This window comes from Martes martes (genome assembly GCF_963455335.1).
Source record: "Martes martes genome assembly, chromosome: 17".
In the NCBI taxonomy this organism is placed as follows: Eukaryota; Metazoa; Chordata; class Mammalia; order Carnivora; family Mustelidae; genus Martes; species Martes martes.
The window spans coordinates 43623367-43649815 of record NC_137905.1 but is presented as its reverse complement, the minus strand read 5'-3'; the positions used below and the strand labels follow the sequence as shown (position 1 = coordinate 43649815).

Sequence of the window (26449 nt, the reverse complement as noted above, 5' to 3'; positions counted from 1 at the left end):
TGGCTGGTAAGGGAATTTGGTTATGCACTGCAGAATGCAATGAGACAAGCCCCTCTTCTCCAGTGGTATTTGGAGTTTATTATGTTTTGAACATATTTTGGGAGATTTTGGTTCAGAGTATATTCTGCTAATATGCAAATTTGTTACATGCCAGATGTATACCAATGACTTACAATCACTGTAGCAAATAACGTTTTAGTTACATTTCATTACTTACATTTTCTTTAAATTCAATGTGGTAATGATGCCATAGTTTGTCCAATCTCAGCAGGGAATGCATGACTGCATGACCATCACGGTAGTTACTCTAATGATTAGGGGAGTTCTGATGGTTCTCAATTTTTTTTATACTTTTAAAAATGGCAAATTAGCATTTGGATTATAATTTTTTTTAAGAGAGAGAAAGCGTGTGCATGCAGGGCTCAATCTCGTAACTCTAAGATCATGACCTGAGCCGAAAGTAAGAGTCAGACACTCAACTGACTGAGCCACCCAGGGGGCCCTGGATTATAATTTTGCAGTACAAACTGTAAAAGCAGAGTCTTTCAGAGTGGGGATAATGAACAGTATTAAGTTGTGAAGACAACAGAGTGGGCTGTAGTGTTTATTACAGACAATATAATAGGAAACAGCAGAGCACATCACATGTAGAAAAGGTTAAGTATTGTTTGGGGAACTTCTGTTTCAATTACACTATCAGTGGTTTTTATTTTACTATTATTATTATTATTTTATTTTCTTAATTATTATTTGTGTCCATTATGTACTAATGCATTGCATTATTTATATCATAGTATCTGTTTCTTGAAGTGTAGAAGGAAAACATAATCCATACTTTATGTTTAAAATCGTTGCATGTGGGGTGCCTGGGTGGCTCAGTGGGTTAAACCCTCTGCCTTCAGATCAGGTCATGATCTCAGAGTCCTGGGATCGAGCCCCATATCGGGCTCTCTGCTAAGCAGGGAGCCTGCTTCCTCCTCTCTCTCTGCCTGCCTCTCTGCCTACTTGTGATCTCTGTCTGTCAAATAAGTAAATAAAAATATTTTAAAAAATAAAATAAAAACATTGCATGCAGGGGCACATAGGTTGCTCAGCAGGTGAGGCATCTGCCCTTCAGCTCAGATCATGATCTCAAGTCCTGGGATTGAGCCCCATGTTGGGCTCCCTGCTCAGCAAGGACTCTGCTTCTCTCTCTCCCTCTCCCCCTCCCCTTGCTCATGCTTTCTTTCTCTCTCAAATAAATCAATAAAATCATTTAAAAAATAAAATCATTGCATGCACAATCACATCTGCTAATTATTTACTTGTTTACTGGATTTAAGATGTTTTCTATTATTCTGAAATCTTTAAGAGAAATCAAGTAGATGGCTAAAGTTGAATTTAAACCTAATCAGGACATTTGTGGGTTGTTGTTTTTTTTTCGGAGATTTTTATTTATTTATTTGACAGAGAGAGATCACAAGTAGGCGGAGAGGCAGGCAGAGAAAGAGAGAGGGAAGCAGGCTCCCTGCTGAGCAGAGAGCCTGATGCAGGACTTGATCCCAGGACCCTGGGATCATGACCTGAGCTGAAGGCAGAGGCTTAACCCACTGAGCCACCCAGGTGCCCCCTAATCAGGACATTTGAATGGGCTGAAAACATATTATCATTTTTCCCATTTAAAATAATGCAATGTAGACTCTGAAATTTGGGCATCTGAAAATGTACTACTTAATATAATATCAGGAATGGATTAGATACAGATAATGAGAAAAAACTATAGTTGGTAAATTTTGATTTCTCATTTAAGACAGTAGTAATTTACATAGTTTTTCTTCTTTTAGTATTTTTTTTCTTTTAATGGAGCTACTTGGCTATCATTTTCTTGATATATTATTCTCCCCTTAAAGTAGTAATTAGAAAATGTAGAATAACAACTTCTGCTTTTGGAATTTGCTTCAGAAAAATCAACTCTCCTTGATTTTATAAAAAAGCTCTATAACCCTGAAGGAATTTCTTCTATAATTTGTTTGCAGTATTTATTATCTGGTGCAGCAAAATTTATGAGCTCTAAAATGGAGAGCTTTCTGCCCTTATTATATTCTAAAGCTTCTGACATAGAATAAATTATCTGGTGTTCAAAAAGGGATAGATGGTAAAAACAAAACAAAAAGGGGGGTGCCTGGGTGGCTCAGTTGGTTAAGCATCTGTCTTTGGCTCAGGTCATGATCCCAGGGTCCTGGGATTGAGCCCCTCATCAGGCTCTGCACTCAGCCACCCCCCAAACTCACTTGTGCACATGTGCTCTCTCTCTCTCTCTCAAATAAATAAAATCTAAAGCAAAAACAAAAAAATGAGATAGATAGTAATAAAATGCTTACATCTTTCTGTACTCAAAAATATTCTTACCATTTGACTTCTCTAATAGCATATAATAATGGCAATAATAACAGATACCAAGTATCAGATACCTTCCAACGGGAGTTGCATAAAATTAATCATTTATAATTTAATCAATGTGATATCATTACATTATTTTACACAAATAAACTGAGGCACAGAGAAGTTAAGTAACTTCTCCAATTGCACAGAAAATGGTGAAATAGAAATGGTGTTCAATAAAGGGTATACTTCAGCATTACATTCCAAGGTGTAGAGATTCTTAAAAATGTTTAATGGGCTCCAGAAGTTACTTCTGCATTCATTAATATAAGCTTTCTAAAAATTAATAGATTTTGATCACAAGCAGAAGATGTCCTAAATTCATTATGAACATAGCATGGGTCTCTGAGTTGTTGAAGACATGGAAGCCTTTCTTTTCTTTCTTTCATTCATTCATTCTTTCCTTCTTTTTTGGGAAGTCTTTCTTATATTAAATCATATTCAAGGCTTTTTCAATTATGAAGCCGCATATGTTGAGTAAGTTGTGAATGACGTCTAAAGTCTTTACCACACTGAACACACACATAAGGTTTCTCACCAGTATGGATCCTTTGATGTAGAGTAAGTTCTGAGCCACGACTAAAGGCCTTCCCACATTCCTTACATCCATAGGGTTTCTCACCGGAATGAGTTCTTAAATGTTCAGTAAGATGTGAGCCACGAATAAAGGCCTTCCCACATTGCTTACATTCATAGGGTTTCTCACCTCTATGAATTCTCTGGTGTTCACTAAGTTGTGAGCCATAAATAAAAGCCTTGTCACATTCCTTACATTTGTAGGGTTTCTCACCTGTATGAATTCTCTGGTGATAGGTAAGTTGTGTGGCACGAAAAAAGGTCTTCCCACATTCCTTACATTCATAATGCTTCTCACCATGAATTTTCTCATGTTGAGTAAGATATGCACCACGAATAAAAGCCTTTCCACACTCCTTACATTCAAAGGGTTTCTCACCTGTATGAATTCTCTGATGTTCACTAAGTTGTTTGCCACAAATAAAGGCCTTCTCACATTCTTTACATTTGTAGGGTTTTTCACCTGTATGAATTCTCTGATGTTGAGTAAGATTAGAATTAGAAATAAAGGCTTTCCCACATTCTTTGCATTTATAGGGTCTCTCACCTGTATGAACTCTCAGATGGTAAGTTAGTTGTGAGCCACGAAAAAAGGCCTTCCCACATTCCTTACATTCATAGGGTTTCTCACCAGTATGGATTCTCTGATGTTCATTAAGTTGGGAGGCACATAAAAAGGCCTTCCCACATTCTTTACATCTGTAAGGCTTTTCACCAGTATGAACTCTTTGATGATAAGTAAGGTGTGAACCAAGAATAAAGGCCTTTCCACATTCCTTACACTCATAGGGTTTCTTACCACTATGAATTCTCTGATGGTAAGTAAGCTGGGAGCCAAGAATAAAGGTCTTCCCACATTCCTTACATTCATAGGGTTTTTCACCACTATGAATTCTCTGATGGAGAGTATACTGTGAACAATAACTAAAGGCTTTTCCACATTTCTTACATTCATATGGTTTCTCTCCTGTATGAACTCTCTGATGTTCAGTGAGCTGTGAACCACGAATAAAAGCCTTCCCACATGCCTTACACTGGTAAGGTTTTTCATTAGTATGAATTTTCTGATGTTGAATCAGATCAGAACTACGACCAAAAGCCTTCCCACATTCCATACACTCATAAGGCTTTTCACTATTCTGAATCCTCTGATGTTGAATATAGGTTGGCTTTTTGCTGAAGGTCTTCCTACGTTTCTTAACTTCGGAGTGTTTTTCTTTATCATGACTTTTCTCGTGTTGAGTAAGGCACGGCAAGTAGTTGAAAGCTTGTTCACATTCTTTACATTTGTACAATTTTTCCTTGGTAGGATTTATCTGAAGAGTAGGTGACAGAGAATGGCTCTGAGTGGCTTTTTCACCATAGGTAATTTTCATGTGCATGTAAAGTCCTTCCTGACTTTTCTGTTGACCTTCAAACATTCCTTTGCCCTCCACTGTACCTCTAAGACCATTGTAATCAAGGTTATGGCTGATAGGTTTCCTCATATTCTCCCACTGCAGTGATTCCATTTCATAAGCTCCCTTTTCTGGAAATGACTTTTTGGTCTCACAACTGGATTCCAAGTCTAGAAGATAACAAGAAAGCAAATTCCTGCTGCTTCTGTTTACAAGGAGAAATGAAATTTCTAAAGTAAAAATGGCAGATAAAGTAAAAGTTCTTATAAGAACACAATGGCTGAAACAGTGCTGAAAGATTTTGTGCAATTAAAATAAAAGGTACAAGGAGGAAACATAGAATAAGGGGAGTTTCTAGGGAAGAAAGTAATTAGAGAAACATGAGTGTGTGGTGCTTAAACTTTGGAGTAGATTAGAATCCAACCAAGGAAGCTTATAAAATAACTGCAAAAACCATCCCCTGGAAACATTCGATCAAATGTCTGGGTAGATATCCAATCTATCAACAAGTCCTATTACCTCTCCTATTAAAGTTTATCAAGTATCTGACCACATCCACTACTATCGCCCTAGCCCAAGCCACCTGTCTCTCACTGTGATAGCCTCTTAACTGGTCTCTGTTCTTTGAACTTGGCCCCTACCTTCACACAAAAGCCAGAAGAATTCTTTGAAAATATAATTCATATCATATTACTCCCCTGCAAAAATCTTCTAAGCGTTTACATCTCAGAATAATACCCAAAGTCCTTACTTATTATGGCCCACAAGACCTTACTCTACAAGAGTTTGCCCTTCTCTGATGTTGTCTCTTACCACTCCTAATTATTCATTCTGTTCTCAGCACAATGGCTTCCTTGTTGTTCAAAAATGCCAAGCATATGCCTCTGTGTTTACCTTTTGGAATGCTCTTTCCCCAGATATCTGCTCTCTCACTTCAGTTTTCTGCTCAAATGTCACATTATCAAAACACCTAATACAGAATTGCACCTATATTACATTTATCACTAACAGATACATTATTTTTAAAGTTGGTGCCTTGTCTGTCTCCCCCATGCTTAATCAAAGCAATGACTTTGCTTCATTCTCTGCTTTATTTTTCGTGCCTAGAACCATTATTTGCACATTATTGACACTCAATATTTATCAACAACTTGAAAAATGCAAATTTTCCTTCATTTATCAATCTCCCCAGATGCTTCTGGTCTAGGAAAAAAATTTGAAAATACAGCTTAAAACCTTTCAGTGGTTTACCCCTTGTACTTCAAATAAAATCCAAATTCCTGTCCACGGCCTAAAAGCCCCTGCATGATCCATTCCTTGATTACCTTTCTGACCTCATTTTGAACCATTACGATCTTCAGAAACAATGCTCTTACTGGCTTTATTTAAGTTCCTGGAACATATCAAATTCTTTCCCATTTCAGATTCTCACATGCTGTTCCATCTTCCAGAAATGCTCTCTGCATGGCCAATTCCTTTTTGTCAGAAATGTCCTAACTTAAATGGCAGCTGCCCAGGAAGACTATCCCGGGAAACTCTACCTGGTCTGTGCTTTATCTTAATCTCTACACATCTACCTTATTCCTTATTCTTGCGTCAATTTTGCCAATTCTAGAATTGTATTTCATTTATGTTGATCTTCCTACTCCTCACACTTTATAAGTGTAGAAAAAAATATACCTGTTTATAGCTATTCACCAGAACACAGAAAGCATACACGGTATTTTCTTTTTCTCTTCATACATTTTTTTTAGGTCTTCCTTCCCAGTACATTCCACTCAAGGTCAAATATTCTCATATCTCCCAGAAAAGCATCTCCACAATATTCTAAAAATACTGACAAGTTTACACAGTAAAGGAAATTTTAAGACATTCTGAACAAAGACGAGTAGGTATAACTTTTAAATGTAGAACACTATCCAGTATGACTGCAGCGTGAGGCACAGTCTCTAACGACACTGTGCATAGGCTGTAGAATGTAACAGAGGATGATACTAAGAGAGAAAATCAACATAAACCAGCAAAATCAAGTTTAAACAGTCTTTAGAAGTGAATCAGAGGGGCACCTGGGTGACACAGTTAGTTAAACATCTGACTCTTGATTTCAGCTCAGGTCATGATCTCGGGGTTGTGAGACTGAGCCTTACATCGGGCTCTGCTGGGCATGGACCCTGCTTAAGATTCTCTCTCCCTCTTCCTCTGTCCCTCTCCCCTCTAAAATCCTTTTTGAAAAGAAATGAGTCAGAAATCCAAAGAAAACATGCTTTTGCTAAAAAGCAGAAAGAAATTATAAACAAAACCAGAAAACCTCACGCAGCTCAGTCATGTCAACTCATGTCAGCAAAATGTACTGGGATGAGAGTATCTGGGTTTTACTATGTTTTTGAAAGAGAAGCACAATATGGTTTACAAAAACCATACACCACTAGGAAAGAACCCAAATGGAATATGGTGATTAATGGAACAGTGTAAGGGATCAAACAAATCCAGTTTAGAACCAAGTGCTCTCCAAGTTATAATAACATGATTAAACAGTTCTTTTTGTTATATTAAATAAATGGAAGAAAAAACAAGAAAACTGCATAAGAAGTGACAACAAAATGGAGTCTGAAAAGCAGAAGTCATTTTGGGAGACGTCTTTCATTCTTGCCCCCCTCAACTCCTGCTGAACTGATCTACTAAACTGCCCTTGAATCTGTTTCCTTATCCCCAGTGCCACTACCAGCACTCTGAGGAGGCCTAGGGCACCTCTTGTTTGAAGCAGAATAATAACCTACTCCATCATGTCCTGAGACCCTTTCTTCTAATCTCCATCTGGCAGTCAAGAGTGATGTAAATTAAGTATATAAATTGCATTGTTTCACTGTCCTACTCAAGATTCTTCATTAGCTTGCAAATGCTTTGGGGATAAAATTCAAAGATAAGAAATACGTGTTATATTATGGTCAAATACACAAACATAAAACAAATAGGTCATGAAATTATCTTTGCTATATGGGATGCATTCTGACATTTTTAAAAAATTTCTCTTCTGTGTTATTTTCTTTAAGAAACAAAACAAAACCAAAAAATAAAAATAAATGCTGCTTATAACCCACCAAGTCATTTTTTTAGAGCATACTTGTTTGTTTGTTTGTTTGTTTGTTTTAATTTGACAGAGAGATCACAAGTAGGCACAGAGGCAGGCAGAGGGAGAGGGAGAAGCAGGCTCCCTGCCGAACAGAGAGCCCGATGCGGGACTCGATCCCAGGACCCTGAGATCATGACCTGAGCCGAAGGCAGAGGCTTAACCCAATGAGCCATGCAGGCGCCCCTCAAGTCATTTTTTAAAAGATCGTTTATTTATTTGAGAGAGAGAGAAAGAATGTGTGCAAGTGGGAGGAGAGGCAGAGGAAGACAGAGAGATTCCTCAAGCAAACTCCACAGTGATGTGGCTCCATCCCAGGACCTCAAGGTCATGACCAAAGCCAAAATCAAGAGTTAGATGCACCAACTGAGCCACCCGAGCATCTCCACCGAGTCATTTTTATAACCCCTAGAAGGTTCTTTCTGGCCTAGACCCTGTCAGACTCTCCAAACTCACACCTGGCACCTGTCCTGCACTAGGCTCCAACTACAAGGGCCTTCTCTGAATACCTCATATTACACCAAGCTCCAGCCTCCTATGGCCTTCAGGACACTGCTGCCTCTGCCAAGAATGCTCTTCCCTCTACCCTCAGCCTCCCCACCTGCTTTACATCCTTTCAGGGCTCCCCTGAAACTTCACGTCCCTTTGCTATTCCTGAAAAGCTGTCCCCAGTCACAGACTCCAGCAATGTTACATCTCTCTAATATTAAAATAGCCACTTCACCCACTACAGCTTAAAGAGAGGCCCCAGGGGCACCTGGGTGGCTCAGTGGGTTAAAGCCTCTGCCTTCGGCTCAGGTCATGGTCTCAGGGTCCTGGGATCGAGCCCCGCATCGGGCTCTCTGCTCAGCAGGAAGCCTGCTCCCCACTCTCTCTCTCTCTGCCTCCCTCTCTGTCTGCTTGTGATCTCTCTCTCTGTCAAATAAATAAATAAAATCTTTAAAAAAAAAAAAAAAAGAGAGAGAGAGGCCCCAGAGCTTTGGACGTTGGTAAGACCTCCACACCCCACCATTAAGGCTGCCTTCTCTGGGGAAGGCTTGACTTCATCAGCTCTTCGTCCAACAATGTTACTACCCTTAGGCTATAATAGGAAGAAGTATTCACCTTCCACAGAGAAAGTACTCCAGGACCAACCCTGTAATGCTTGACATCTCTAGGTATTCCAATCCTCCTGGAAAGCCCTGGTTTCCTGCATCCTTGTTCATCACTAGAACTCTTGTCTCATTCTGGGTCTAGCCATCTTTTCCTGGGACGCAGTATTCTCTCACACTCTAACCAGTAGGCCTGTGGGAACTCACAGCATACTTGCTGCAAATACTCTGCAACCTCAGCCTCCCTCCCCTCTGTGTGTTCTCTTCACCGCTTCCTCTGAAGCACTGTTTTCCTCCACCTCACTCCACCAACCTTCCCTTACAGTACACATAACAGACCTTGCTATTTCCAATTACGGCAAGACCTCCAAAACCTCAATTTTGAGTAACGATCCTTTCTGATCGCTACCACCCACATTTCTAGATCACTTACTCGTGTACCATCTCTCCAATATTCATCTCCATCTTAGAGATTCTCCCTTGAAATCAAAACAGAACAACCTCTCCTTTGATTCTGTGGTTCACCTTGCAGCTCTCATTCATTTACTGTACTCCTTCCTGGTAAAACTTCTCAAAAGAAATGTCTGTATTTCCTGTCAATACTTTTCTTCCTCTTTCTCTCCCACCCTCCTAACATCTTTGCCATATTTCCTTCCAGGCTCTTTCCCTAGCACTTTTATGCAGTTGGAATACTACTACATATACAAACTCGAATCACACTTCACACTTCTTTGTCCTAATTATCATAGCACTATTATTAAAAACTTCTAATATGGGGCACCTGGGTGGCTCAGTGGGTTAAGCCTCTGCCTTCAGCCCAGGTCATGATCCCAGGGTCCTGGGATCAAGTCCGGCATCAGGCTCTCTGCTCAGCAGGGAGCCTGCCTCCCCCGCCTCTCTCTGACTGCCTCTCTGCCTAGTTGTGATCTCTCTCTGTGTCAAATAAATAAAATCTTTTTTTTAAAAAAAAGTCTTTAAAAAAATAAATAAAAACTTCTAACACATTTTAAAACTCTATTTGTACTTTTGAGAATTCCTCAAATGGGCCCTCAACACTGCCTGGTGAGGTAAGTCACTGTCCCACAATAGTTTTTATTGTTGGCTTATTTCTTCCCTATTCTCTTTTTAATCCTCTACAATCAAGTTGTTATTCCTCTCATTTCCAAACCTACTCTGTCTTGGTCACCAGTACCCTTTGTCTTGCCAAATCCAGTAGCCAGGTCTCATCCTTCATCTTCCTTGACTCATAGCAGCATCTGTCACTTGTGTTGTCATCCCTCCTTGTGTTTGTCATTGGCTTCCAGCCCTCTGCATTCCTGATTGCAACCTAGATCATAGGTTACTTATGTTACTCCTGAATTTTCTTTGCTAGATCATTTGCCTTTTCCCAGCTAAATGCTGGAATGCCCCATGGTTTAGTCCCTGGACTTCACCTTGACTTTCGTCTAGATCACTTCTCTCCATAATCTCATCTAACCCCATAATCCAGAAATTAACCCATATTTATCCCTCAGTCCTGACTACCATCCTGTAGGCTTTTTTTTTTTAAGATTTTATTTATTTATTTGACAGAGAGAGAGATCACAAGTAGGCAGAGAGGCAGGCAGAGAGAGAGGGGGAAGCAGGCTCCCCGCTGAGCAGAGAGCCCAATGCAGGGCTCAATCCCAGGACCCCAGGATCATGACCTGAGTCGAAGGCAGAGGCCCAACCCACTGAGCCACCCAGGTGCCCCATCCTGTAGGCTTTTAAATGCTTGTCTAACTTCTCTATTAAGGACATATACTGGCCATCTCAAGGGCATTACTCTTTTTTTAAAAAAGATTTTATTTATTTATGTGAGAGAAAGAAAGAGTGAGAGAGAGCATTAGAGGGGAGAAGGTCAGATGGAGAAGCAGACTCCCCATGGAGCTGGGAGCCCAATGCAGGACTCGATCCTGGGACTCCAGGATCATGACCTGACCTGAAGGCCTAACCAGCTGAGCCACCCAGACATCCCTCAAGTGCATTACTCTTGACTTCCTTCTACAGGCTTCCAAACTCTGATGGCTTTTTATTTCCAATCCTTCAGCAAATCCTACTAATTGTACCATCAAATATAACCAGAATGTAATCCATTCCCATCACCTTCACATATTAAACCCCATTCCAAGCCACTATTTTCTCTAATGTGGGATTCTGAACTAGCCCTCTAACTGGTCTTCCTGCTTTCATTCTTACCCTCATTCTACACAAGCACCCAGAGTGATCTTTAAACAAAGATCCCTTACTCATCTGCACAAAACCCTCCAACAGCTTCTTATCATGCTTAGAATAAAATCTTGTTCCTTGCAATGGCCTATGGCCTTATGCGATCTGTTTTCTGCCTATTTCTCTGAACTCATCATTAATTTCCACTTTCACTCTCCTTGTTCTAACCACACTGACCTTCTTGCTGATCCTCAGATAAGTGGAGTACAGCATCTCCTCAGGACCTCTGCACTTCTGCACCATCTGCCTAAACACACACTTATTTTTTTTTTTGTATGGTTAATTTCATTCAGGCCTCAATTCAAAATTACCTCCTCTGGGAGATCGTCCCTGGTTATCCTAATCTAAGAACACAGCAAGCTCCCTATAAACATTTGCTGGCTGGAGATACAAACCCAATTAAAAAAATAAGTAAGAGAATTCTCTCTGGAAGAGACCAAAAGTAGCCTCCTCATTAAAACTAAAGGGGAAAGGGGCGCCTGGGTGGCTCAGTGGATTAAGCTGCTGCCTTCGGCTCAGGTCATGATCTCAGGGTCGTGGGATTGAGCCCCGAGTCGGGCTCTCTGCTCAACAGGGAGCCTGCTTCCCCCTCTCTCTCTGCCTGACTCTCTGCCACTTGTGATCTCTCTCTCTGTCAAATAAATAAATAAATAAAATCTTTAAAACAAACAAACAAAACCTAAAGGGGAAAAAATTAAAGGGGAATATGAGAGAGGAAGAGTGGTAAATGTGAGTGGGAAAGGAAGTTATTTTGGGAACTCATACTGATATCACTTTCCTGCTGAGACTTAGACTTCTTTCCACAGGCCTTTGAAGAGAGCTTCGCACAAACATCTCGAAGCGCAGCCACCTCACAGACCAGCTGACTTATTATCAGCAAGAGCTGCTCCTGTGTGACTAGCTCTTATTCACCTGAGCTCCTTCTTCTTATCACAGCTCTCATCACCATCCAGGGGTCCTTCCCTTGCTCCAATAAAGAAAACACACCTGGTTTAGGGATCGAACATCCAGCTTAAAAGAAAAGAAATGTGATATGGTCATGGTATAGGAGTGCCAGATTCAAATCCAGTCCATTGGTCATCAAAGAGAGACACCGAAGGAAGTGACAGAGGACAACATGAAGATCTGAAGGATGAAAAACAAGAAAGCACACAGTGGAGCTGTCGACTTCTGTTGGTTAGGATGCAAGGGGAAAGTTATTCAAAGAACAAATGTGTCTTAAAGCGATCAGCAGAAGGGAGGAGGAGAAGGGACAAAAGCAGGGAAGGAATGTGTTTTGCAGAACCGACAGTTCCAGTCCCGGCCACAGAGACACCTAAGTAGGTGTTTCACCTGAGAGCCCCTTGCTAAGTGTTTCCAGCCAGAGAGCCCCTCTCCTGAGTCAGTCAGAGCTGGAAGGAAGCTGAGGACCTGCACAGAAGCCCCCGCTGAGCTGACCTGAAGTTACCTTTAGCTCACTGTAATACTAAGATGTAATATATGTTGGCAAATTGAATTTAAATTAAAAAAATACGAAGATATCCTCCTATGAATGGAGTTTTCCGCCATGTTTTGAACATACAATACACACACTAGCACGTTGAAATGCCGGGCATGTGCAACTGAACCAGAAGGGCACATGTGAGCCCCCTGTCCCGGCGCCCTGCCACACTGCGTAAGAACTTCCTCTACGAACCCCACAGGGAGACAGCGCTTTCAGAGCGATCTCCCGGTGTCCTTACTTGTAACAAATAATAAAAAGGTCTTTGCTTTCAACATTTCCTTGGGTTGTGCTCCATCTGGTGCACGCCAAGCTGTGAATTACTTGACTTTGGTTATACTTCTATCTCCAAAAAACTCAAACCTTTCCTTAGGGAATAAAAATCAGAAAACCATAACACAAGCAGAAAATATGGGAGTCAAGTTCTGAGTATCATAGATGATCTTACCCAGTGAGATCAGGTTGCTGTAGTTCTCCAACATCACATCCCTGTACAAGTCCCTCTGAGTGGAGTTAAGGCACTCCCACTCCTCCTGAGAGAAGTTGATGGCCACATCCCTGAAAGTCACCAACCACTGAAACAACAAATCCACGTGTTATTGGTAAAAATATGACAATGACTTTGAGGTAAAGTGAGGAAAGAAAGAGCAGGCCATGAAGGAAGGGGATGACACAGTAAATGGGCCATGGCTGAACACCTTGTAACATCAAAGGAAATCAAGTGCCTGAACTATAGTGTCAACAGGATCCTTGATCACTCCTATTGCACAGAGGAAGACAAAACTTCCTATGTATGATAGGATAATTCTATTAACCAGAAAAGTCCAGGAATACAAAAGGCCAGACGAATGCAGTTCTCTCATTAAATGAAATAGTATATGCAGCAACACAGCATATTAAGCTTTCAAATTCTCAAAAAATAATAAATTCTTGATAAATATGAGTTCTTCTCTCCCCTCAAAGAAAAAGATAAACAAATTTAATACAATTTTTCCAAATAACTTTTAACAAATCTCTAGGTTAAACATAGAACTTGGGGGTGGGGGGGTGCCTGAGTGGCTCGGTCAGTTGAGCATCTGACTTTGGCTCAGGTCATGATCCCAGGGTTCTGGGATCGAGTCCTGCATGGGGTGCCCCACTGAGCAGGAAGTCTGCTTGGGATTCTCTCTCTCTCCCTCTCCTTCTGCCCCTCCTCCCACTCACACATACATTCTCTCTCCAAACAAATTAAATATATATATATATATATATATATATATCTTTAAAAAAAAGAGAATTGCTTGAAGATTCAAATTCTTCAAGATACAATATTGTGTCACTGAATATAATTGACATTTCAATTTTATGGATGAAATGATCTGCTTATTTGGGAATATTTCAATTAAATTCTCTAATGTCTTTGAGCCCTAAGAATCTACAATTTTCAAGAGAGTAGGCATCTGGCAGATTTCATTTCTACTTCCTTTTGTGCAAGCTGATGGATGCCAATCTAGGTGTTATAGGCATCATGGACACATTCTGGCCAGCTCCAAGGTAAACCTGACTGCTGATCATCCTCTCATTGGTTCCTGGGCAAGAGGGTTGTGGTATATAGAATTACAGCTCCCACCCCCACCCCCCACCAAAGATGTCCTCATCTGAATCCCTGGAACCTTTGAGTATGTAACCTTTCATGGCAAATGTAGATGCGATTAAGGATCATTAGATGGGTAGATTATCCTGGATTATCTGGTTGGGCCCAATGCAAGCATAAGGGTATTTTAAGTGATAGAGGCAGGCAGAAGAGCCAGAGAAGGAGATATGATAATGAAAGCAGAAGATAGAATGATGACGGCTGGCTCTGAAAATAGAAGGGAGCCATAAGCCGAGGAATGTGGGCAGCCTACAGCACCTGGAAAAATGCAAGGAAATAGATTCTCCTCTAGAACCTCCAGAAGAACACAGATCTACCAACACCTTGATTTTAGCCTGTAAAGCCAAGTTCAGACTTTGACCTCCAAAACTATAAATAATACACTTGGGTTGTTTCAAGTCACTAAGTTTGTGATAATTTGTGACAGCATCACCAGGAAACTATACAAGAGGCAAGACCTCTTCCTTCTCAGACTCAATCTTAAAAGCCTCGCAGAGGCTTTTATCACACAATGAGACTTGGAACATCCAGCAGAAATGTGGTCACTTCCAAGTGGGAAACCTAGGTTTATAGAGATCAGTTTGTTATGGGTCCCATATAACTACCTCACCAAACCATTATACTAATATTGCTCTTAAGGGGAGACATTTCTGCTTTCTTAGGGCTCCTGGCAGAAGATTTTGCACGTAAAAAATGCAGAATGAGCTGAAAAAAAAAAAAAAACACCTAAACACTGGTGAGGGGGAAAGTATTTAGAGAAGAATGGATCTCTTTGCTAGGATCAGTTCCCTTAGGGAACTAAGGAAGGCAGAACATTTTGGGATGGAGAAATCTGGTATTCACATCACACAACAAATGGCTGCACTTGAAGGAGGAAAAATGAAGTAGCAACTCACATGGGGCATGTTTTCTTAGAACTGTCAGGACTGTTCGGTTTTCTGGGTTCTTCTTCTGGAGATGAGCAGAGTCCAGAGAAGGCAGGGCTGGAGAGGGGAAAAAAAAGCCATGAGGTCAGGCTTGCCTCAGCGCCTACAAAATGAGCACTTTGGGACTAACTTTATTTCACCTCTTTGAGGGAGTTTGGAAAAATCTTAGCCTTCCTTCAAATCCAATGGAATACATGTGTGGCACAAGGAATTCAGGCCAGACTTTTCCTTAATCCCCATGATGCTGAACAGGACTTCAGAGGGTGCTAGTTTTCTAGGGTATCTCACATCCTAATGTAGGGGCATACCTAGGAAGCCCTGGGGAGCACAGCTGCCCCAGGTATCTTCCCCCCCCCCCACCCCTGCACACATATATACAAGGATGAAGTGAGATGCTTTGCTCCCACAGCTTAAGGGCTCAATCCCACAAGGCTGTGCCTAACTCCAGAAGCCAAACTGAAATCCCTAGTCATCAGTACTTCTGACCGACCAGCTATAGACTGGGGGCTCCCACAATCTCCTCCTAAGTTTTATACTTTGCTAGGATAGCTCACATAACTCAGGAAGGTATTCTACTTACATTTATGAATTTATTATAAAGGATACAACTCTGGAACAGTCAAATGGAAAAGATGCATAGGACAAGGTATTGGCAGGGGGAATGCTTGGAGCTCTCCATGCCCTCTCCGGGAATGCCACCCTCACAACAGCTCAGTGTGTTCACCAATCCAGAAGCTCATCAAATATCCTAGTGCAAGAGTTTTTATGGCCCGTAACCTCCAGTGCCAACCATCCCTTTCCTGGAGGTCAGTGGATGGGTTGGAAGTTTCCAATCCTCTAATCACTTAGTCTTTTTGGTGAACCCAACTCCATTCTGAGACGATCTAGGGGCCCACCCCTAGCCACTTCATTAGCATAAATTCAGGGCTTGTTATGAAAAATGAAAGATACCCCTATCAGAAAACTCCAAGGGTGTTAGGAGCTCTGTGCCAAGAACTAGGGATAAAAACCAAATATATGGGGCACCTGAGTGGCTCAGTGGGTTAAGCCTCTGCCCTCAGCTCAGGTCATGATAACAAGGTCCTGGGATCGAGCCCGCATCAGGCTCTCTGCTCAGCAGGGAGCCTGCTTCTCCCCTCCCTTCTCCGCCTGCCTCTCTGCCTACTTGTGATCTCTGTCTCTGTGTCAAATAAATAAATAAAATCTTTTAAAAAAACCCCAAATATATTATTATATCACAAATACTACCACAAAATTTGACATACCAGCAAACAAAAACCCAACAGCACATTTAAAAAACTATCATAATTAAGTGGGACTTTCTCTGTAATAAAAAAAATGGTTTGATATTACAATGTTCCCTAACATAATCCATGATATTAATCATGGTATGGAAGAAAATCATACTATCTTCATAAATGCCCAAAACAATTTCCCCAAATTCATGATCCATTCCTGATAAGAACACAATAAGAAGTAGCAATTGATGACTATTTTTATGATAGCTGGAAAAATTGACATGAATGAAGCCTTTTAAAATGAAACCAGATGGACCACTTGACAGAAACTGTCTTATGCCTCTCGTTTTGAACTGGGCCAAAACCTGCAGACTGAGCAAAACAGCAATTGTTTCAGGCAACTGCTTGAAATGTCAGCAGGAAAACAGATTCCGATCATAAGCCTGATGGTTATGGACTTTCTAAAGAAATCATCAGTAGTCAATCAGTGTATAACCAAGAGTAGCTTAGCCTTTTCTTTTTTCCTCTTAACTAATGTAGGGAAAAAAATCCTTGCTTTCGCTCTCCAAGTGGGACATTATTTGGTTTCTGCCTGAGTCTGTGCTCCCTGAATTGAAATTTTTTTTATCCTAATAAATGCTTGTTTGCCTTTCACTGAAGCACACTATTTCCAGGTTAAGAGTAGAAACAAGGCAGGAATACCCACTATTCTCACTGTCATTTATCCCTGTATTAGCTATATTAGCCAATATAAAGAGGCAAGAGAAATCAACAAGACAACAAGAATAGAAAAAAAGCAAAACTCCCTCTATGAGATATGACAGCATGCCTAAAATCCCAGGAGTGCGATGAAAGAAAAAGCGACAACAAATAAAAAGAGAACTCAGTAAATTAGCAGGATATAAAATTAGCATGAAAATAAATGACCTTTATATAAAAAACAATAATCACACAGAAAATATAATAAACAAAAGCCACAAAAAAAGGATGAAATACCTAGGCCCAAGCTTGACAAGAAATGCATAAAACGTGCAAGAAGAAAAACTTGAGGAGCTCTTGGGTGGCTCAGTGGGTTAAAGCCTCTACCTTCGGCTCAGGTCATGATCTCAGAGTCCTCCCCTCGGCGGGGAGCCTGCTTCCCCCCTCTCTCACTGCCTGCCTCTCTGCTGACTTGTGATCTCTCTCTCTCTGTCAAATAATAAATAAAATCTTTAAAAAAGAGAGAGAGAGAGAGAGAGAGAGAAAGAAAGAGGGGCACTGGGTGGCTCAGTTGGTTAAGCCTCTGTCTTCAGCTCAGGTCATGATCTCAGGGTCCTGGGATTGAGACCTGCATTGGGCTCTCTGTTTGGCACTGAGCCTGCTACCCTCTCTCCCTCTCTGCCTACTTGTCATCTCTGTCTGTCAAATAAGCAAATAAAATCTTTTTTAAAAAACATTTAAAAAAAAAGAAAGAAAAACTTGAACCATCCCTGAAAGACCTAAAAATAGATTTGAGCAAATGGTTTGAACAGCATTTCTCAACAACTTTTTCCATCATTGCCCCTCTGAAGAGCCATTTTAGACACTTTTTTTCCTAACTGTCCCCCTCCACCATGAAATTTTAATAGGACAGGTATACTGTAATATATGTACTTATGTAAGTATATAATATAAACAATGTAACCAAATTTTTAACATATCATTCAAACCATTCTTTTCCAGAAAAAAAGTAAAACAATTGAAAAATTAATTTCTTAAAATTTTTAGTGAACTTAACTTTTACTAGATAGAAGAATCCTTCAACTAGTTACTTGATCTTCCTTCCCATATTGTCAACATTTTAACTTCTCAGTGCTTGACATAATTGATGGATTTCACAATGTTAAAATTTACCCAAGATCTATGACCCTGAAAAATAGCCGTGATGAGAGATACCCACTCAATCTTTGTGGATTAGGAAACAAATGAATCTTCTTTCCCCACATAACTTAGATATGACTGGAGGATGACCCCTCCCCTGTTTTCCAAACTACAACAAGGCCAGGCAGAGCCTCCAAATGGTTATTCTTTGTCTCATAAATGACTAGCTGAATGTTGGACGCCACCGACTAATCTGGACAAAATGCCTGATTACTTCACCTGACCAAACTTTGGTCAGATTTCTCTCCTTCTCCCAGGCCCTTGACTCAGAGAGTCAGCACAGGATGCAAACAACCCTCTTAACGATGACTCAAACCGCTGTGCAGCTGACTGCAAAGAACACAATCGACACAACTGACCACCCACTCATCCCACACTGCCACATCCACTTCTTTCTGGCCTTGTTTACCTTCCTTATAAAATTATTTTCTGCCTGATCTTTTAAATGCTTGCAGATCTTAGGGGTGGAACGTTCTCCCAATTACAAGTCTTCATCCCCTCACTGCAGTGATCCTTGGAATAAAGTCATTCCTTAGTTAAGTCCAAATTTGTCTCTTATGAGACATATTGAATAACTTTATAGATAATAAAACATTCTTTTTATTTAATCCTCAAATCCCAAGTCAAACACAGAAGCATGATCAAAGGCAGCCAGTGGGCCCATGCAAGGCCTCCTCTTGTGATACAACTTCAAGATTGAGCCATCATTTGAAAGAAAGTTCTCCATTTCCAGACACCTATTTGCCACAGTTTGGAGCACTGATCTTTTTTGGTAGCATTTATCTTGCATACATATATATTCTACGACCTCAATGTCGGTGCTGTTCATATGATACCCAAGAAACACCAGTAAGAGAGTAAATAATGAGGAATAAGATTTTGTTGGCTAAACTGCATTTTGGAGAGCCACAAACCATTACTGTATCTAAGATTTCCTCACTCCATCCCCACCCAACACCAGTTTTCATCCCCTGGGAAGCAGTATCACCCTTATTGAGAACACAGGGGCTAAAATGATTTATTATAAAGAGGTTAATTCTCTGAACATGGATGGGATATTTGATATATAAGTTAAACTGTAAATTAGATATGCTCCAAATAAAAATACTAACAAGTATGGGCGCCTGGGTGGCTCAGTGGGTTAAAGCCTCTGCCTTTGGCTGAGGTCATGATCCCAGGGTCCTGGGATCGAGCCCCACATCGGTCTCTCTGCTCAGCAGGAAGCCTGCTTCCCTTCCTCTCCCTCTGCCTGCCTCTCTGCCTGCCTCTCTGCCTACTTGTGATCTCTGTCAAATAAATAAATAAAAACTTAAAAAAATATATTAACAAGTATGGCGATAGACACCTTAAATTTAAATTCATTAAGCAAGAAAATAAAAAAGCAAGAATAGCCCGAAAATGCCAAAACAGGGAAGAGAACGAAGATTTTAAAGATACTAAAAAATCTCTATCACTAAAATACTGGCTACTGGCACCCGAATAGATATTCAGATTAATGGAATTGTAGAACCTTTGATCTCTAGGGAAAGACAGATTATTTAATGTTATTGAAAAAAGTATAATTGGACCCACATTTTATACCACATCCTGGGATTAACTCCAAATATTTAAGAGATCTAAGTATTAAAAACTGAAATAATAAAAATACCAGTCTTACTTCATTTGGGCTTCTATAACAAAATACCACAGACCAGGCAGCTTACAAACAACAGAAATTTATTTCTCACAGTTCTGGAGGCTGAAGTCCAAGATCAGGGAGTCAGCTTGGCCAAATGAGAGCCCTCTTCTTGTATCCTCACTGGGCTTCTTTTATAAAGGCACTAATCTCATTCATGAGGAATTTACTCTCATGATCTCATTACCTCCCAAAGGCTCCACCTCCAAACACTATCATTCTGGGCATTAGGATTTCAACATATGAGTTTTTTGGGAAGGGTCATACATTCAGTACACAGGCATGGTAAGGGAAAAAAATGGTTGAGTTCCTTTTAGGGTGAAAAGTTTTTCTATTTCTTACAGTCAAATGAATACATTTTACTATATTTAAAAATTGCCTAGAGAAAATAATACAAACACAGACAACAAACTGGGAGAAGATATCTGCAACCTAAAAAAAAAAAAAAAAAAAAAAGAGTGACTCTTCCTAAGACAAAAAGAGCTTCATTTTAAAAATCAAGAGAAAAATTTAAAATCATTATTAAAAAGGACAAAACAGGGGCACCTGGGTGACTCAACCGGTTAAGCCTCTGCCTTCCCCTCAGGTCATGATCTCAGGGTCCAGGGATTGACCCCTGCATCTGGCTCTCTGCTCAGTGGGAAGCCTGCTTCTCCCTCTTCCACTCCCCCTGCTTGTGTTCCCTCTTCAGTAAATTAATAAAATCTTTAAAAAAACAAAAGCAGGAGTCAGGTGCTACTCAAAATAAACAGACTCACTTACTTTTGGGACTCTTTAGGAGGTCGTAGGACACCAACTAATTTCTCTGAAAGCTAATACATAAAGGGAAAGAATCAAATAGATTTTTGTCTATGTGAACTAAATTTTAAGATAACCAAATGGCTGACAAAGAAAAGTTCTTATTTATAGAACCCCAACTAAGAAATCCAGAAGGAAGTGAGAGAATTTTAAAAAATCACTAAAAGGCAGACAGCCTCTGCTTTGCTGTCTTGCCCACCATCCCCTTGTGGTATATCCAATAAACTTCCATTTCCTTTATAAATAAATAAATAAACAAGCAAATAAACAAACAAATAAATATCACTATATGTAATCCTTAATGGAATAACAGATTTCACCATCAATCATAAATGGATGTTATAACCTTTAGATCAGTGTTTCTTAACCTTATTTTTCATTATTAGTTCCCAAAGAGCCTTTTTGACACCTTTTTTTCCCCTATCACCAACTATGAAATTTTAATACTACAAATATACTGTATTTATGTGTTTGCGTACTCTGTGGCCTCAAGGGCCACAAACCATTGTACCCTTCCCTGCTAAGGACCAAGTTTTAGCCCCTTGGTCGCCGGGAGGGGGGCGGAATACCTTCTTCTATTAATAGGCATAAAAGGAAGGGAGAACATTATATAGGATTAAGTGGACAGCACTTGAACACTGATCAATATAGCATCACCAGAAGTGGGACACCAGACTCTAAAAGCCGCAGGATGTAACGAATAGGAAGTACACAGCACCAACTATGAATTATTTTTGCCCAAATATGTGGCTTACGCAAAATATGATCTGAATTTGAGCAAGCCCCTAGATCTAACTACTTGTTTTCAGAAATATGGGGCAATGGGAAACAAATTATATGACACCACAAGTTAGTAATTAGCCAAAAGCAAAATGTAGAATATTCTATGAACAACCAAGTTTTTTTTTTTAACAAAACAGTGATATCAATTAAAATACAACAAAAGCAAAAAATGGAAGGGAAACTGTTGTAGATTAAAGAAATTTAAGAGGCTTGGCAACTGAATGCACTGTGTAGACCTTACCTGGACCATGATTTGAACAAACCAATTGTAAAAACCTATCTTTGAAAGAACTGGAGAAACCTGGATATGTACTGTGTATATGCTATAATGGAAATAATGTTAGTTTTTAAAGTTGGGATAACATCATGGATATGATCTAAAAACGATATTGTTTTTGGTTACATATGCACACACATGGATAAAATTATGTAATTCTTGAAATGCTACAGAAAAAAGGAGAGAGGATAGATATAAGGATATCTGCAAATGTTTTAAATTATAGCTGAGTGTTGAGCACATTGTGGTTCATACTATTTTCTTCTATGTTCGAAAATTTCCATAATCAAATTAAAATAAATTTTAATTTTTTAATTAAAATTTTAAATTAAAATAAAAATCTTCATATTTCCTCCAGAGGGTCTAGTTCTCTCTCATCAAAAATCAGGCCAGAAAGGGCTGATCTGTCATTGGGTGGAAAGGAGAGGAGTAGTGTGGTTGGAGAATGGAGTTAGCTTTGTGAGCTCATCCCTGCAGCGTCATCGTTTATGGGGACAGCTAAGCCTAATGACCAGTCACTGAAAGGCTGGTTCCTCCTTAGGATGTTTGTTGATGGAGGTAGCAATATCCTGAAAAGTAAGAAACTTGAGGGAAGAAAGAAAATGACAAGTTATTTCAGGCAAGCTTTTTAGACGTGCAAGATTATTTTTCCTTTCCTGTGTGGCCCTGTTGTTAAAAGAACGGAGAAAACAGAGCCAACAAAACAATTTAGGATCATCTCCCACAACTTCAAGCCAGAGAAAGGGGTTGGTTTTCCCCACAGGACTCTCCAAGTAGAATGGGGCGTCCTGTTACGGTGATCTCCCTTCTTAGGGCACCTCCAGGTGTAAATCCTCATTATAGCGGCAGCTTCAAAATAGGCACGTTCTCTCTGCACAGTAAGGCGAAGGAATTACAGCAGCTGGAACCGCGAGATTCTCAAAGGACTCTGTCCCTGTCACAGAAGAGGGTTAAGTACACAGGTGCGAAGGATCCCAGCCGCCAAAAGCATTAGAAGATGACAGGTGAGCCCATCGTGCCGCCACTGATGGGGACACACACACATCCCGCGCGGTGGAGCGTTAAGGGTAACATATTCCTGATTCCCTCCTCCCGGAACGAAAGTCACGGTGCTGAGTTTGCCAGCGGAGAGGGGTGCCAGGTGCACTCCACTATCACCCGGGCAAAGGAACGAAACTTAATAACGCCCCGCCCCTGCCGCTCGGAACAGAAGTGACCGCGCGGATATTGCCGGCGGAGAAGGGCACAGGCACCCCGCAACCGTAAGGCCGACTTCCGTAAGGAATTAACCTGGAGCGCTACGACTCGGGAGAAATGTAGTCCAGAGCCAGGGTCGTCCCGGGTCCTGTCAGCACCGAGCCCCTGCCGGCATACCAGTATTCCCAGCACCACGCGGCAACTTTTTTCTGGGTGCTACGAACCAAATGCAGCGTGTGGGTCCCAGTGAGGCGGTCCACTCACCTGGCCGCTGCAGACTGGATCCTTGCATCAAGACGTAACGGAATAAGTGGACGAAATGGCGCAGGGACGCGGTGGCCTCCGGGAAATGTAGTCAAAAGTGTGACCCCCCCGCTCGATCCCAGAAAATGCAGAGGCAGTGGCCACATTCTGCCCTGAATCGGGCGCACCCTGAGTTTCCCGTGCTCCAGTGGGGGATCTCGCGCTACTCAGGTGTGAGCCGACCTATTTCCTTTTACTCAAATGACCCCAGAAAATCCCATGGAGGTTCCCAGAAATTGGGTCTTGTAGTGATGCCTTCAGAGAAATGCAGTCGGGATCTGAAAAGCTGCGCAAGGCCAGTAGGTAGGGTCTGGGTTTCTCAGACCAGAGCTCTGGCTCAAACGCAGTAGTTATGACTACAGGTTTCTGCTCAAGAGGCATTGGGGGTTTGACGCTTACTTCACGGAAGCGTGTTTATATCCAAGTGTCCTCTGCCAGGGATGCGGGGACTGTGGGGAGTGTGCCATGTGTCAGATGGTGTTTGCAACTGTGAGAGGGATGTTTGTGAATAAGCGTGGGATCCATTCGCGATTATGTGCGCGCGTCTCGGGGACGGTGTGATTGACTCTAAGGCTGCTGTCTGGGATTAATCAGACAGTCTGCAACTAAGTATTTTTATAACTTTTAACAAAGAAAATGCTTTTTCTTTGTTTGCATGGTTATGAATTTAGAATAGATTCCTATGTAATTACAAACTTGTTAAATGAATGATACACAGAGTTCACCTGTAGCAGTGAATGTGGGGAAAGAAGTGCATGCAGCACTGTGTAATAGTGGTATCTCTAAGCTTCTGTTTCCTCACCTGTAAAATGCGGTTAACATTTAAGTAATGTTTTGGAGCACCGCCGTCCAATTGAACTTTCTGTAAAACTCGGTTCTGTGTTCTGTGTCTGCACTGTCCAGAACAGTAGCCACTAGCCATATATGGCTGTTGAGCCTCTTAAATATGGCTAGTTCGAGGAATGAATTTTTAATTTTACTTAATTTTAATAAATTTAAATTTAAGCAGTTATAATTGGCTACCTAACTTGGACAGAGCAGCCTGCAGCATCAATTTCCTTTCAAGATTTAGAGGGGGGAAACTTAAATAATTTCATCTAGCAAATAATTAGAAAAAATGAGTTTTATATTGAAATGAAGAGGGATAGGGGCGCTTGGGTGGCTCAGTTGGTTAAGTGTCTAACCGGTTCAGGTCATGATCTCAGGATCCTGGGATCCAGCCCTTATGGGGCTTCCTGCCCAGCGGGGAGTCTGCTTCTCCCACTCCCTCTGACTCTGCCTCTGCCCTGCTTGTGCTCTTGCTCTCTCTCTTTCAAATAAGTAAATCAATAAAATCTTTATAAAAAAGAGAGAAAATGCAAATTCCGTCTTAGTCTTTTTTTAGAGGAATAATTTAGAGGAACTCCACAAATATTACACATACATCTCCATGATTTTTGCAGGCACAGGTAATCGCCACACACAGGTTAAGATGGGGAATATTTATTTCCAAGATGCCAGAATGTTCACTTGTAAACATTGATTCCACTTAGAAGTGACCATTATTTGGACTTCTAACACCATAGATTGCTTTTGTGTATTCTTAAACTTCATCTGAATGCAGTCAGTGTAATGATATGTGTCTGGCATGTTTTTGTCAACATTAAGTCTCCAAGATGAGTCCTTATGGTTGAATGTAGCAAAAATTTATTTCGCCAGCTAGAAAATATTTTAGGTTTTGTGTGCCAGATGTTCTCTGTCCCACCTACTCAACTCTGCTATTCTAGCATGAAAGCAGCCATAGACAATATGTAAACAAGTGAGTATGGCTGTATTCCAATAAAACTTTATTTATGGACACTGAAATTTGAATTTCATATAATTTTTACATATTGCAAAATACTCTTATTTTTATTTTTTTTCACCCACTTAAAAATGTAGAAACTTGGGGCGCCTGGGTGGCTCAGTGGGTTAAAGCCTCTGCCTTCAGCCCAGGTCATGATCCCAGAGTCCTGGGATCGAGCCCCGCATCGGGCTTTCTGCTCAGCAGGGAGCCTGCTTCCCTCTCTCTGCTTGCCTCTCTGGCTACTTGCAATCTCTGTCTGTCAAATAAATAAATAAATAAATAAAATCTTTTTAAAAATAATTATTAACAATTATGAGTGTGAAAAGACAATTGGCTCAACCTAAATAAAGCAAGCTAAAATCTTTTGGAAATCCTAGTTATAATTACAGTTGCTAAAAAACATTGCTATCAAATCATGTGTATATAGGACAACAATAGAATGTTGGTGGAAACATAGAAATCAAGAATGACTTCTCCCTCAGATTGCTTCAGAAATTCCTTTAGGTTGTTCTAACTTAAAGAAATTGAAACTGGATGATAACCTCTGTGTGATGTGTATAGTGTGGTAGGTAGGCAGAGTTCTAAAATGGCCCCAGGACATTTGTCCTCTGGTGTTATTGCTGTAATTATCTGGATGATCTTCTCTGTTACCTATTGGTATGTAATAAATGGTCCCAAAGCTTAATGCCTTCAAATAACAACAAATCAGTTTGGGTCAGAAATCTGTTTGCAGTTGAGCTTGGGGCTCATCTTCAGGATCTCTCACAGACTGCAATCAAGGTGTCAGCTGAGGCCACAGTCATGCCAAAGCTCACATGGGGAAGGATCTGCTTCAAAATTCTCTGTTACAGTTATTGATAGAATTCAGTCTTCATAGCTATTGGAATGTGAGCCTCGGTTCCTCATTGGCTGTCAGCCAGAGATTGTCCTTAGCTCACAGGAAGGGGCTTACTTCATCAGAGCAAGAAAGCACAAAGAACCAGAATGTGTGAGCAAGACAGAAGTTACAGACTTTAATAACCTAGTATCAAAAGTGAAATCCCATCACTCTTGCCATGTTCTATTCATTAGAAGCAAGCCACTAAATCTAACCCACATTAAAAGAAAGAAATTACAAAAGGGTGTGAATATTTGGAGGCAGGAATGATTCCTGGAAGCTGTTTTAGAAGCATCCTACCATATATTCTTACTTGCTACTCCATTTTCCATTTCTCCCCAAATTTCTCATGCCTGAGCTAGAGAATACTATTATAGGTTATTCCAGTCATGAACATGACCCTGAAATCTGTACCTCTTCAGATAAAAAAATGAACACTGCTATAGGTTTTCATCTCTCAGGATCCCCAGGAAAGATCCCTTTACCAATCTGTAAGCAGGCTCCAATCATTTCCACACCCACCATTAAAGGACTCACAAAGCCTGAGATTTTACCACATACTTAAACTGAAGCCAGTCAACTTTTCCGTGGGCAATCAATTGAGATCATCCTTTCCTTATCATCAAATGGAGATCTGACAAGAGATGGTCAAGTATCTCTCTGAAGGGACTTCATTTTG

At 40.6% G+C, this 26449-nt stretch overlaps 1 protein-coding gene across 1 annotated transcript; it reads right to left on the bottom strand.

The window, feature by feature from the left end:
* Positions 1-1844: 1844 nt before the first annotated feature.
* LOC308358357 (uncharacterized protein) lies at positions 1845-23990 on the bottom strand (the record flags this gene model as incomplete). Its single annotated transcript, XM_080828542.1, has 4 exons — positions 1845-4564; positions 12788-12914; positions 22727-22981; positions 23871-23990. The coding sequence occupies 4 exons, from the start codon at positions 23988-23990 to the stop codon at positions 2874-2876; spliced, it is 2193 nt and encodes a 730-aa protein (XP_080684668.1). The 3' UTR covers positions 1845-2873.
* Positions 23991-26449: the final 2459 nt, after the last annotated feature.